Source organism: Myxine glutinosa, chromosome 2, assembly GCF_964187855.1.
Source record: "Myxine glutinosa chromosome 2, kmMyxGlut1.1, whole genome shotgun sequence".
In the NCBI taxonomy this organism is placed as follows: Eukaryota; Metazoa; Chordata; class Myxini; order Myxiniformes; family Myxinidae; genus Myxine; species Myxine glutinosa.
Genome location: NC_136262.1, coordinates 480,463 through 495,725, shown reverse-complemented (window position 1 = coordinate 495,725; position 15,263 = coordinate 480,463). Strand labels below are relative to the sequence as shown.

Sequence of the window (15,263 nt, the reverse complement as noted above, 5' to 3'; positions counted from 1 at the left end):
CCCCTCGCTCTGTCTGCGCTCTGTCTCCCAAATATTCGAGGCAGCCATATTGGATGAAACAAAAAAACCCTTCAAAAACAGAAAAGTTGGCTCCCACCAAGTTGACTGCGCAGGGTAAGTATTCTTTGAATATCATGTATTTATCTTTATATTCTTACTCCAGGGTTCTTCTTCATCAGATGTTCTTAATTTTGTGACTTTTTACAATTGACGGTGAACTTTTTTTTTCTTCATTCACCCGCTCCACTCCACACCCCGACCCTACCTTTTGGGCACTGTAGAAACCTTTGATAATCTCTATCTTAATATTTTTGAAGCAAAAAAGAAACCTTTGATCTTGATATTGCATCAAGAAAAGTGATTCACCCGCTCTTGCCGTGTCCCACTATCCCTTCACCAGGGCTCAGCTGTTGTTGGACCAATATCGCAAAAAGTCCAAGCTTTTCCGCACACCGGTATTGCTTGTACCACTGGGAGATGACTTCCGTTATGATACACTACAAGAGTGGGATCAGCAGTTTGGAAACTACCAGCGAATCTTTGATTACATCAACACACACCCAGAGCTGCATGCAAGGGTGGGCAGCATCACTTTTACTTCAACCCTGATTCAGCTTGGAGGGATCCCTGATAGCTGTTTGTATGCACCATCGTTTTTCATAACTAGATTTGATAACTTTACCTAAAGGTCGGTTTGCCAAACTGCAGGGATAATATAATTGTACAGTACTCGCAAAAGTACCTATCCCCAGTGATGGGAAAAGTTCAACGTAATCTATCAATTTATAAATTATTTGATGGACTTTTAAAATGTTAATTGTGTTGCTCTTCTGGTTTCACTCAGAACCAAAGATCTGAGCTGCTTATACCACCCACTGCAAAATGGTGGTGCAACATTGGGGAGGGGGTTGGGGGGTGGGGGGAGTTTGGAATTGTCTAACAAGAGGCAAAATATAGCGATTTAAAATTGTGTTTTACTCCATAAAGATCAGTATTCAATCTTCTTTTTTGATTTCATGGTGATTTTAAAGATTACTGGAAGGGACAATTAAGTGACTGACTATATTGCATCAATAAAAGTGAGATGAATATGCAAAATAACCAATCGGCAGCTTTTCAAACTCGGCGCAGGAAGTGGCCACCATAAATGGCAAACAGACAGACAGACAGCCAAACACATGGACAGACACAGCAGTTCACAATATCTATAAGATTGTCCGCTTTCTGAGTACAAGGCTTGTGATACTGGGATGCAGGCCTCTGTCCCATATACTGTGTTGGTTGTACTGTGTTGACAATTCTAATCATTCAATGTTCTCATTCACGTAAATCTCATCCATGAGCCAAATATCACTGTGAGTTAAAAACCCCACAAAATCGAATGGAAAACCAAATACTACATTGGAGTAATCAGAAGAAGTAAGAAGAAGAACCGCCTTTAGGGGCCATTTTTCCCCGCGGGGCGGGGGTTGGCCTTTTTTTAAAACAATGTTTTATGGCTGAATGCCCTGCCTGCCGCCAACCCTGTTAGTCGCCTCTTGTGACACAGGGAATTACCAGTGAGCTGGTACTCAATTTGCCGACCTCGGCAGGATGACAGGCTGATTCAACCCTCCTGGTGTTAATTCAGCGATGACCGGGATTCGAACCCAGGATCCCAGGATCCTAGGATCCCAAGCCGGCACCCTAACCGCTAAGCCAACACCAGGCTTTTTCGACAGGATTCGGATTCCAGCTGCAACACCTCAACTCTTAAACCCATCCAGGCACAGCCAAGTGAACCTTGCAGAAAAACTTTCTCCAAGGATTCACCTCTCCTGGAAGGATTTGCTTCTCCTATACAGATTCACTTCTCCTGCAAGGATTTACTTCTCCTATGCAGATTCACTTCTCCTGCAAGGATTTGCTCCTCCGAGATGGATTCACTTCTCCTGCAAAGATTTGCTTCTCCGAGACAGATTCACTTCTCCTGCAAGTATTTGCTTCTCCGAGAGGGATTCACTTCTGCAAGGATTTGCTTCTCCTGGGCAGATTCACTTCTTCTGCAAGGATTTGCTTCTCTGAGATGGATTCACTTCTGCAAGGATTTGCTTCTCCAAGACAGATTCACTTCTCCTGCAAGGATTTGCTTCTCCAAGACAGATTCATTTCTCCTGCAAAGATTTGCTTCTCCAAGACAGATTCACTTCTCCTGCAAGTATTTGCTTCTCCGAAACGGTTCCTCTTCTCCTGCAAGGATTTGCTTCTCCGAGACGAATTGACTTCTCCTGCAAGTATTTGCTTCTCCGAAACGGATTCACTTCTCTTGCAAGGATTTGCTTCTCCAAGACAGATTCACTTCTCCTGCAAGGATTTGCTTCTCCAAGATGGATTCATTTCTCCTGCAAAGATTTGCTTCTCCGAGACATATTCACTTCTCCTGCAAGTATTTGCTTCTCCGAAACGGATTCACTTCTCCTGCAAGGGTTTGCTTCTCTGAGACAAATTCACTTCTCCTGCAAGGATTTGCTTCTCCGAAACGGATTCATTTCTCCTGCAAGGATTTGCTTCTCCGAGACAGATTCACTTCTCCTGCAAGGATTTGCTTCTCCAAGACAGATTCACTTCTCCTGCAAGGATCTTCGTCTCCTATACAGATTCACTTCTCCTGCAAGAATGTGCTTTTGTCCCCCGTCGCACCGCGGAGCGAAAGGGGGAGTATGGTTTTCCCGTCCCTCTGCCCGTGCGGGCGTGCGTGCGTACGTGCATGCGTAAGCGAAGGACCGCATTCGAATTTGGTGTGTGGGTGCAACCCACGTCAAAATCCAAGATGGCCCCCGCCATGTATGTCTGAACCATGTGAGTGGAATATCTTGAAAAATAAGCGAAGTACCAACTTCTAATCTGGTGTGTGGGTGTATCTAGGCATAAGGAAGAACCCTATTGAAAATTGGGTCGCCACGTCAAAATCCAAGATGGCCGCCGCCATGTATGTCTGAACCTTGTGAGCGGAATATCTTGAAAAATAAGCGAAGTACCAACTTCTAATCTGGTGTGTGGGTGTATCTAGGCATAAGGAATAACGCTATTGAAAATTGGTTCGCCACGTCAAAATCCAAGATGGCCGCGTTGCGTCTTCCACTTTGTCAACTCACATCACTTCACCGACGGGGGACCTAGGCGAAACGCTTGTCCTTGACAGATTCACTTCTCCTGCAGGAATGTGCGTTTCCTTGACAGATTCACTTCGCCTGCAAGGATTTGCTTCTCCGAGACAGATTCACTTCTCCTGCAAGGATTTGCTTCTCCTAACCAGATTCACTTCTCCTACAAGGATTTGCTTCTCCGAGACAGATTCACTTCTGCAAGGAATTGCTTCTCTGAGACAGATTCACTTCTCCTGCAAGTATTTGCTTCTCCGAAACGGTTTCACTTCTCCTGCAAAGATTTGCTTCTCCGAGAGATTCACTTCTTCTGCAAGGATTTGCTTCTCCGAGACAGATTCACTTCTCCTGCAAGGATTTGCTTCTCCGAGAGATTCACTTCTCCTGCAAGTATTTGCTTCTCCAAAACGGTTTCACTTCTCCTGCAAAGATTTGCTTCTCCGAGACAGATTCACTTCTTCTGCAAGGATTTGCTTCTCTGAGACAGATTCACTTCTCCTGCACTTCTCCTCATGGTGTGTGGGTGTATCTATGCATAAGGAAGAACGCTATTGAAAATTGGGTCGACACGTCAAAATCCAAGATGGCCGCCTTGCGTCATCCACTTTGTCAACTCACATCACTTCACCGACGGGGGACCGAGGCGTAACGCTTTTCTCGCTGGTTGTTTGTTTGTTGTACACCGCTGCTTTCCAATGCCATCTTCAGGCGCTGTACAACGTCATTGCCGGGCACTGATGGGGGCTCTGCAATGACGCATGCTGAAAGGGAGTACTCAGTTTTCACTCTGGTTGTTTGTTTGCTTTCTTGTTTTCTTATTTTCTTGTTTGTTACTTGCCGGAAAAGATTCCGGCAAGTTTGTTGATCGGTTGGTTTGTCTGTTTGTCTGTCTGTTTGTTCGCAGTACTTTGTCGACATCGTTGCACATAGAATCGCCAAACTTCACACACATATTTGTCTTGCCCTGGAATAGATTGTGCCCAATTTTTAACTCTCTCGGCCCAAGGCCTCCATTATGACATCATAATTTGATAATTCGACAAGTACAAAACTTCATCCAATCAAGATGCAATTTCTTGAGTGAAATGACGGCATAAACTGGTGGAGAAAAAAAATGACGTCATCGGTCACGTGGTTCGGCCGCCATCTTGGAAAAACCGAAAAACTTTGCACCTCCATATCTCCGAAAGTGCTGAATAGAAAAAATTGAGACATGGCTCATTGTAAAGAACTATCCATGGGGAATAAAATATGTTAATGATGATGTCATAGGTGCGTCCATTATGATGTCATAATTCGACAAGTACAAAGCTTCATCCGATCAAGATGAAATTTCTTGAGCGTAATCTCGGAATAAATTAGTTTAGATAATGATGACAAAATGGATGATAGTAAACAAATATTGATGATGTCATCGGTCACGTGGTTCGGCCGCCATATTTGTCCAAAATGACCGATAAAAACAAGTATATTCCGCTAAGTCCTCGGTCTCTGACCGATTTTTCATTTGTTTGGGTGTCCGGGCGATATCTCAGCCATCATTTGAGCTAGGAAGCTGAAATTTGGGAATAATAGTGAGTAAGTACTTTGTAAAAAAACGGTATTGATTTGTTTTTCGATTAATCAATTTATTGATGAGTTACTTAATTATTATCGATTAATTAAGTACTTATTTATTTCCTTTCTCATTTGGCCAATATCTCAGGCACCTTTTGAGTTAGGGAGCTGATATTTGGACATGCCAATGCCCAAGTGATTTGGCGGTAAAGGCTATTTTTGATTTATTGATCAATCAGTTAATCGATTGATTATTTAATGATTCGATTGATGACGAAAAAAATTTTTTTTTAAGTTACAGATTCGGATGAAATGGTGGTGGTTTATGTATTCTATTAACCAATTGATTAATAATTTAATATTTTATGATTATTATTTATTTATTTTCATTATTGGTCATTTATTTATTTTCTTTCTCATCTAGGCCTGCGTTCCGCAACCTTTTTAGCCCAGGACCCAATAAAAAAACCCAGCTATCCCCCTCCCCCAACCCCCTTCCCCCACAAACCGTCACGGAAATATCAATTGCTTATAATAATAATAATAATACATTTATTTTATATAGCGCTTTTCAAGAAGCCCAAAGACGCTTTGACAGAGTACAAAAAACAAGTGCAAAAAGACAAAAATCAATAGGTAAATAATCAAAGCAAAAGGAAGGAGAAGGAGAAGGAGAAAAGATAGTCAGGGGTTAAATGCTGTGGGTTAAATGTTGAATGCAGTGTTGAACAGGTGGGTCTTGAGTGATGTTTTGAATGTGGTGAGTGAGGAGGAGTCTCTGATGGTGTGAGGTAGTGAGTTCCAGAGGGTGGGAGCAGTGATGGAGAAGGCCCTGTCCCCCCAGGATCTGAATTTGGTCCGGATGGGGGGGGTCAAGAGGTTGGTACCAGCAGAGCGGAGGTTTTTTTTTTGTTTTTTTTGTATACAAGATCGAGGCTCGTGAAAGAGCGAAATGGGTGGGAGTGTGTCTGGAGAGGAGGTCAGCCAGGTAGGATGGGGCCAGGTTATGGAGGGCTTTGTAGGTCAAGAGGAGGATTTTGTACTGGATTCTCTGGGGGATGGGGAGCCAGTGAAGCTTATAAAGGACGGGGGTGATGTGGTCACAGGTCCGGGAATGGGTGATTAGACGGGCAGCGGAGTTCTGAATGTATTGGAGTTTATTGGTGATTATTGAGGGTGAACCATAGAGGAGGCTGTTGCAGTAGTCCAGACGGGAGGTGATGAAGGCGTGGATGAGGGTTTCTGCAGCCGTGGAGGAGAGGGATGGACGGAGACAGGCGATGTTTTTCAGGTGAAAGAAGGCTGTCTTTGTGATGTGTTTAGTGTATTTGTCGAAGGAGAGGGTTTGGTGAAAGATGATGCCAAGATTCCGGATGTGAGGGGAGGTGGATACTGGGAAACCGTCGATGTTGAGGGCAAAGTTATGGGTGGATTTGGTGCTCGTTTTTGGGCCAATGATGATTATTTCAGATTTATCATAGTTAAGTTTGAGGAAGTTGATTTGAAGCCAGGATTTTATTTCAATGATGCAGTTTGTCAGGATAGAGTGGGTGGCGGTGGAGATGGACTTGGTGGAGATGAAAAGCTGGATGTCATCGGCGAAGCAGTGGAATTGGAGACCATGGCGGCGGATTAAGTGACCAAGGGGGGACAGTTACAGGATGAAGAGGAGGGGGCCAATAACTGAACCTTGGGGGACACCTTGGGGGAGGGGAGCAGTGGGGGATTTGCAGTTATTGATGGAGATGAACTGGCATCTTTCAGAGAGGTATGATTTGATCCAAGAGAGGGCAGTGCCGGTAATGTTAAAGGTGGTTTCAAGTCGGGTGAGGAGGATGGTGTGATCGATGGTGTCAAAGGCGGCGCTGAGGTCGAGGAGGATGAGAATGTTGAGGTTGCCAGCGTCAGAGGAGAGGAGAAGGTCGTTGGTGATTTTGAGGAGAGCAGTTTCAGTACTGTGGTTTGAGCGGAATCCGGATTGGAATGTTTCATACAGGTTATTGGCAGAGAGGTGATGTTTGAGTTGAGTGGCTACAGCGCGTTCCAAAACTTTTGACAGAAAGGGTAGGTTGGACACATCAATATCTTGGTCAGGGTTCTGTTCATCATCTTTGTGCAGTAGTACAATTCGTAATTGAACAATAAAGCAAAGCGACGACAATCATACCAAACACTGTCCTTATTTTGTTGTTATTTTGTACGTATCTCCACGACCATGAGGAGAGACAGAGCGAGAGACCACGCCCCCCTTGAGAATGAGCAGCGACTTCGATCACAGACACCGCCCACTTGATATTATCGTCAGCCAATCAGGTGTAAACTCCCTGCCTTGTTAGCAGCTTCGGAAGAGATGAATCCGCCCCTTCGATGAATCCGGATGAAGATTTAATGAAGAAGATGAAGATGAAGATGATGAAGATGAAGATGAATCTCACAACATTCATTGGCGGTGTAACTTTTGTGAAATAGAATAAAACTTTAATTATTAAAGTGACACGCCAAGATAAGGTGTTTGAACTTTATTTTAATCTTCATCGTGAATAGATGATGAACTTAAAATGTAGCATGAACTGATAAACAAAACGAGAATAACTTTTACTGAAAAAAATCTGATATGCATCTGAACTTATATCCAGGTTCAATGTTCTGTAATCATGAACAACATTAAATAAACAACTTTCACTGATTAAACCCGAAAGTGAAACTTACAAGCCTAATTCAAATGTTCCGTTAGCAACATTGTAGATGTGGATTATCCACATCAGTGCGATGGTTGACTTTGCATATTGGCTACGAGATCATCGATTCAGCTTTGAAGCGGCGACAATGCGATTCTCAGGTTGGCGCACAGGGCCACTGTCTCCAGTTTGTTTCGATACTTGGACTTCAGATATGTCACCGTTGAGAAACCCGCCTCACAAATCCACGTCGTCGTGAATGGCATCAGGAACTTTACCGCGAGATGTGCAATCTCTGGGTACTCATGAGACACTGTCAGCCAAAACTTTACTAAAGTGTCCTTCCTGAACAGTATCTCAAGTGTACCGTCGGACACGATGTTGATCAAGTCGTCTTTCAATCTGTTGGACAAGTTGCAGCACTGCTGAACGTCGACTGAATAAGGGTCTCGGATCCACTTCTTCTCCATGCGTGGATCAACAGGAAAGTATTCGTCAAATCATTTGCGCAGGTTCACCAGATGTTCGACGATGACATCCTTAATGTCTACACGTTCCTCAACACTCTTGCTGAGCAGATCATCCAGGTTTTCGAACATGTCAAATTCATCATTGGTCTGTACTCTTCTCTTCCATAGATCCAGCTTTGACTTGAACGCCGCTGTCTTGTCATACATTCCGAACACGGATTTCGCCTGCTTGTTCGTTTTGCCCTGGAACGATATGTTCAGATTGTTCAACAAGTTGAAGATGTCGGCCATGTATGCCAATGTTGCGATGAATTTGTTGTTTTTGTAGGAGACTGCCAGGTCTGACCTAGCCACCTCCAAGAATGCGAGGACGTGGTCGCGAAGTTCATACAATCTTGCCAAAGCATGTCCTCTGGAGAGCCAGCGAACACCTGCAAAATACAGCACCGTGGTGTGTTCTGCATCTTGCTCCTTACACAGGTCTGCAAACAACCTCGAATTTAGGGCGCTCCTCCTGAGATGGTTGATTGTTTTCACTGCAATGTCCATTACTTCGGCAAGTCCAGGTGACATCTCTTTCGCTGCTAATGCCTCGCGGTGGAGGAAGCAGTGGGTGCAGCTTGCCTCTGGTGCCACATCTTGGATGAGCTTAATGACACCGCTGCGCCGACCTGTCATCGATGCCGCACCATCGGTACAAACGCCAACACAGTCTTCGCACCTGAGGCTATGCAATGCGATGTGTTTGTTGACGACTGCGAATATTTCAGCGGCCGTGGTCTTGGTCTGTAGCTCGTCACATGCCAGAAGATCCTCCATAAAATCATCGCCATGCTGATAACGAACAAAGATGAGGATCAACGCCTTCTGTGCGATGTCCATTGACTCCTCCAACTGGATGACAAACTTGTTGGCCTCGAGGTTTGCGTACAGCTAGTACTCGATGTCTTCGCCCATGTCTACTATCCGTCGGCGAATCGTGTCGGCAGAAAGCGGAATGGTGCTTATCTTGGAAGCCGCCGTCTCTCCAAGCACTTCTCTGCACATCGCCTTGGCGCATGGCAGGGTGAGTTGCTCTGCAATATAAGATAAATAAAATAACACATGAACATTTCTTTCACTTTATGATCAATCTTGATTTTGTTCCAAGGCAGCGGTTCTTAACTTGGAGTCCGCGCCCCCCATTGGGGGTCGTTTGGGGTTTTCCGGGGGTCATGAAGGGGTCATAAATAACATATCAATTTGTTGAGCCAATTTTTAGGAACCTCACAAAGGTACATACCACACACAGTATTTTGTTCGCGTATGCGCGTACGTCACAACCCCCAGGTTAAGAACTGCTGTTCCAAGGCATTATAAAAATTCAATATGTATGATGTGATTGCCGTACGTACTTTAAAAAAAGAGGCAGAGTTTAAGAATGGCTGTATTGCAACAAACAATAAAACTTACGAAGTTGTGATATACCAACGTATACATGGCACGAGTAATAGTAAGCAAGAACCCGACACATCAATATTCTAAAGACGAAATGAAAAACTAAATTTAACTATACTTACAGTGCCATGTATAACTTTATGAACCGACAAACCGCCAAAGCAGTGAAATACTTTTACGAAAAAAACCAAAAAAATTACCCGCAATAGTGTATGGTTTCTTTTCTTTGGCTATCTTCTCCGCCACCAGGTATCTGGCCGGTCAGTCTCTTCGACGGAAAAACAGCCGAACTCATTACTTACTTGCTGTTGTTCATCTCGCGTTCTTTCCGGAGAAAAAACTCCCGCGACTTGTTGACATGATCTCCATGTTTCTTCTCGAGTGGCCGTTTCAGCTTTTGGGGTCTGAGGGACTCGTTGGCCATCACGTCAAGGCATATCACACACTGTGGTCGATGAGCATTGTGCTTATCGATATTCAAGGTGAACCCATCGTTCAGGAACACAGGCTGATACTTTCTAGCCATGGCGAGTACCTTACGCTCACAGCTCAATCTTTCGAATGAAAAGCAATGGACATTCACATGTAGGAAACTAAACGTATGATTTGACTGACTGGATGCATGCGCGGTACATCGCGGTACATCGGTTCAGCGCGGTAGAATAGTCCACACTATAAAGTTTGTGTCGGCGTTCGTTTGATCTCTGTTCTGTTCAGTCGGGAGAAGTAAATCATCGATAAAGTTTTTTTCCCGTGATTTCTGAAACGATCGTGTGACCCATTGAAATCCTTCGTGACCCAAACATTGGGTCGCAACCCATAGGTTGCGGAACGTCAATCTAGGCAATATTTCAGGCACCATTTGAGCTAGGAAGCTGATATTTGGACAGGACAGTGACCAAGTGATGTGGCGATAAAGGATATTTTTTGATTTATTGATTCATCAATTAATCGATTAATTACTTATTAATTCATCAATTAATTATTTCATTTTTTGATTAATGACTTATTTAATTAGTTTTCAAAAAGTTACAGCTTCGGATGAAGTACTCGTGGTTTAGGTATGCTATTAGCCAAATGTGTACTTTGGGCGCGGTGTACTTTGAATGTATCTGTACTTGTTTTCACCTTTTTGATTCTGTTTTCATTTCACAATCTCTTGGCACTCTCCATTCTTTGTTCTCCAACCAAAGTTCCCAACACACACTTTTCACCCAGCTATGGCCATCCCATTCCTCACCACCAGCTATGGCCATCCCATTCCTCACCACCACATACAGTCATGTGAAAAAGTAAGTACACCCCATGTAAAGTTTTGACTTTTTCAACATATTTCAACATACAGCTATTTGATCTTCATTTCAACAATATTGATAGATAAAGGTGATATAATATAACAAATATCATGAAACATTTACATTTTGTAGTCCATTGTATAATTTAAATAAACATAAATGCAAATTTTGCATGTGGAAAAAGTAAGTACACCCTAGGCTCTAATTGGTGGTATTGCCCCCTTTGGCAGAAACAACCTCAAGTAGGCGTTTCTTGTAACTGTCTACCAGTCTCTGACATCGACTGGGAGAAATTTTTGCCAACCCCTCCATGCAGAATTCCTTCAGCTGTGCGATGTTTGAAGGGTTTCTTGCATGCACAGCTTGTTTCAAATCCCCCCACAACATCTCGATGGGATTTAGATCCGGGCTTTGACTTGGCCATTCCAGAACCTTCCATTTCTTTCTTTTCAGCCATTCCTTGGTGGATTTACCAGTATGTTTAGGGTCATCGTCATGTTACAAGGTCCATCTTCGGTTGAGCTTCAACTTTCCGACAGATGGCCTCACATTATCCTCAAGCACCCTCTGGTACAATGAAGAATTCATAGTGGATTTATGATGGTGAGCTGCCGAGGCCCTGATGCAGCAAAGCTGCCCAAGCCATAATATTTCCACCACCATGCTTTACCGTTTGGTATCAGGTTCTTGTGGTCAAATGCTGTCTTTGGTTTTCGCCAAACATGTATTCTGGTACTGTGGCCAAATACCTCTACCTTTGACTCATCTGTCCAGAGCACATTGTTCCAGAAGTGCTGGTCTTTGCGTAGGTGTTCATTGGCAAACTTGCCCTGATGTTCTTTCTGGACAGCAAAGGTTTCCTCCTGGCACACCTCCCACGTAGATCAAATTTGTGCAGCCTCTTTCTAATGTATCAAAATGTAGTTAAATGTAGTGAAAATGTATCAAAGTTGAACCCAGGAGTGATGCCCACTTAAACTGCAGAGGGTCGTCTTTAAGACCTCGGACGTCCGCGACGCTGAGCCACTCATGTGACATTTTACTATGACATGTAGTTTTGAATGGTATGTACCCGCACATATATTCTAGGCTTGCTTGCATTGACTAATATAATCGATCCTTCCTATATGATGCCAAGATCCTGATATCTATTGCATGATTGTATTTTACAGGATGATGCTAAAGATCTGATTGAGATTAAACCTACCGATGGGACAAAGTTGTGGACTTGGTTGATATTCACAACATTTAATCTCAATCAAGATCTACGGAAATGGCGGGACACAAGATACTCCATGTACCGACATTCAGCGCCGACCCACAAGCTGTGGATTCGGGCTCGGAGTTAACTCACTGGCTCAAGTCACTGGAGAACCAGTTCGGAGCCCAGGATACCGTTCGCACTGTTGAAACGAAACTGGCCGTGCTGCAGACTAAAGTGGACCACCACGTCTGCAGGAGCATTGAACGATGTACGACGTACGATGCCGCAGTGGCAGAGCTAAAGCGAATTTACATTAAGAAATGGAGCGTGGTGCACACCAGGTATCTGCTCTCATCGCGGCGACAACAGCCCACCGAGTCGATCGATCGCTTCGCCCAGGAGCTACGGCAACTACTTGCGGACAGTACTCAAGAGGTACGCACTCACGAGCAAGTCCAGGATGATCTTGTCCGAGATGATTTTGTCTCTGGGATCGGCTCTTCGACTCTTAGGCTAAGACTTTTGGAGACAGCTGACCTGACGTTCACGGAGGCTCTACGGGTGGCACACGTCTACACTGAGGCCCGGGAACAATTTACCGCCTATGACCACACACGGGTCGTTGCGGGGACTTCTCAACTCGCGCGACCGGAGAGGGCTACCGCCGAGGATACGGGAGCGGATTCGCTCACGCTAGCGGAGCCCCTGGCCGATCCCGAGGTGGACTCGGATTCCGGCTTGGCGGCAGCAACGGCAGCCAGGCCAAGGCCTGTACGAAATGCTGCGTGTTACTTCTGTGGCAATCGACAGCATCCCAGGTCGGCGTGTCCGGCTCGGGAAGCAATATGCCATTTGTGTTCGACTAAAGGACATTTTGCAAAAGTCTGCCGAAAGACCGCGCGGGGCGCACGCACTCGCGCGACCTTGAATGGGCTTATCGCCGAGCCAACAGACCGAGCACAGAGCGGGGCGCCTCACCCGGCTTTGATGAGCGGTCCTCCTCCTCGTGGGCCCCTGGCTGCACGCTCGTCCTTGGTGAGATACATCGGGCCGCCAAAACAAATGGCGCGAACACGACCGACCGCGGGGCGACCGTCCTTGACTGGCATCCGAACGCCCTCCGAAGGCTACTCATACAATCGACAAGCTCCTGCTTTGACGCGGCAAACAATGCACATGACACGAGCGCCATCCGACGGCAGCTCGTACGAACTACACGCTCTTGCCTCAGCACGTGAAACTACAGTTGGCTGCGATCCTTCTCGTGTGACACGAGCGCCATCTGACAGCAGCTCGTACGAACTACATGCTCTTGCTTCAGCACGTGAAACTACAGTTGGCTGCGATCCTTCTCGCGTGACACGAGCGCCCTCTGACGGCTGCTCGTACGGACTACAAGCTCCTGAAGCTCCTGCTTTGGCACGAGCAACTATGCGTTTGACACGAGTGCCCTCCGGAGGCTGCTCAAACGACCGGAATACTGCAGCCGGCGTGGGATCCACACGCGAGGCGCGATCTTCTCGCTCGGATGGCTCAATACCTGCCGGATCTTCCGGCCTTGCTCAGGCCATTATTCCACTCATGGTCGAAGGCATTTTTGCGCGGGCTTTAGTCGACACGGGGTCTACGGATATTTTTATCGATCATCGACTGGTGCGTAAACATGGGTGGCCGGTCCTCGGGACAACACGACGGATCTTTATGGCCTCCCAGGGGCTTAGGCTCAGCACAAAAGGGGAATGTCGATTGAAACTTGTGAAAAAGGGACGCATGTTTCCGGATGTACATCTCATGGTCTTACCTGCTTTATGTGCTGACATTCTGTTAGGACACGATTTTCTTAAGCGACATGGACGTTTGGAAATGGAATTCGGTGGGACTGACACACTTGCTGTGTGGGCACTCGTGAAAATGGAAATTGAGCCGCTTTCGCTGTTCCCCAACCTGACCACTGACTGCACTCCTGTAGCGGTGAAATCACGGCGCTATTCACGAGCAGACGCGCAATTCATTGCGGAAGAAACGGCCCAGCTCTTAAAGGAAGGTATCATAGAACCCAGCCGGTCGCCGTGGCGGGCCCAGGTCTTAGTGGTGCGAAGTGAAGCCCATCGCCGACGCATGGTAATCGACTATTCACAGACGGTTAATCGCTTTACACAGCTGGACGACTACCCCTTACCGGGGATGGACGCGCTGGTACGACAGGTGGCCCAGTACTCAGTCTACAGCACTCTCGATCTGCGTAGTGCGTATCATCAGATCCCCATCTCTAGGGCTGATCGCATCTATACCGCCTTTGAATCAGGTCAAAGGTTATACCAGTTCACCCGACTACCTTTTGGGGTGACGAACGGGGTCGCCTGTTTTCAGAGGGCTATGGACGACCTCGTTACTAAGGAGAACTTGACAGATGTCTTTGTATATCTGGACAATCTTACGGTTTGTGGGTATGACCAGGGGCATCATGATGCTAATCTTAAGCGCTTCCTCGAGGTCGTGCAGAGGTATCGCCGAACCATGAATGAGGCTAAGTGTCGTTACTCTCTACGCACGATAGATCTTCTGGGGTACACCGTGACCCATGGCTCTGTCGCTGCAGATAAGGAGCGTCTGCGACCTTTGCTCGATATGGCTCCGCCTCGCGATCGAGCTTCGCTGAAGCATGCTCTCGGGCTGTTCGCCCACTATTCGAAGTGGGTGCGAAATTTCTCCGTGAAGCTCCACCCCCTTGTGGCCTGTGACACGTTCCCCATGAGCCCAGCCGCCTTGGCAGCCTTTGGGGGCCTTAAGGCCGACATCGCTGGCGCCGCTGTGGCGACGATCGACGAGAGCGAATCTTTCGTCTTAGAAAGTGATGCCTCGGATCATGCGATAGCAGCGACACTCTCCCAGGGGGGGCGCCCTGTGGCTTTCTTTTCACGGACTCTCACCTCCGCTGAGCGGAGGCATTCGTTTGTCGAAAAGGAAGCGTACACGATCGTCGAGTCGATTCGGCGATGGCGACCGTACTTACTCGGGTGATGCTTCCAAATCATCACGGACCAACAAAGCGTAGCGTTCATGTACGACACCTTACATGCTCTCAACGCATTAAGAATGAGAAAATCACTTGCTGGCGTATCGAACTCTCCGACTTCTGTTACACCATCAAATATCGCCCGGGGAAGCATAACCTGGTCGCCGACGCCTTATCGAGGCCGGCTACGTGCGCGGGTATCATAACTCTGGAGGGTCTGCGCACTTTGCACGGCACTATGTGTCATCCTGGGGTGACGCGTTTCGCTCATTTTGTGCGTAGTGGTAATCTGCCGTACTCGATTGAGGACATCCACCGGATCTGCTGCGACTGCGCTATATGTGCGGAACTCAAACCGCGTTTTTACAACCCTCCCATGGGGACGCTGGTTAGGGCTACTAGACCGTGGGAGAGATTGGCAATGGATTTCAAAGGGCCGCTGCCTGTGTCGCGTAACTCTCGT

The 15,263-nt window shown here is 46.4% G+C and overlaps 1 protein-coding gene across 1 annotated transcript in view; it reads left to right on the top strand.

Moving 5' to 3' along the window:
• The window catches only part of MAN2A2 (mannosidase alpha class 2A member 2), a 421,122-nt gene that overhangs the window by 187,953 nt on the left and 217,906 nt on the right, over window positions 1-15,263 (top strand). Inside the window, exon 8 of the mRNA XM_068108861.2 lies at window positions 401-578. Coding sequence (XP_067964962.2) covers window positions 401-578 — 178 coding nt within the window. The remainder of the gene's footprint in view (window positions 1-400; window positions 579-15,263) is intronic.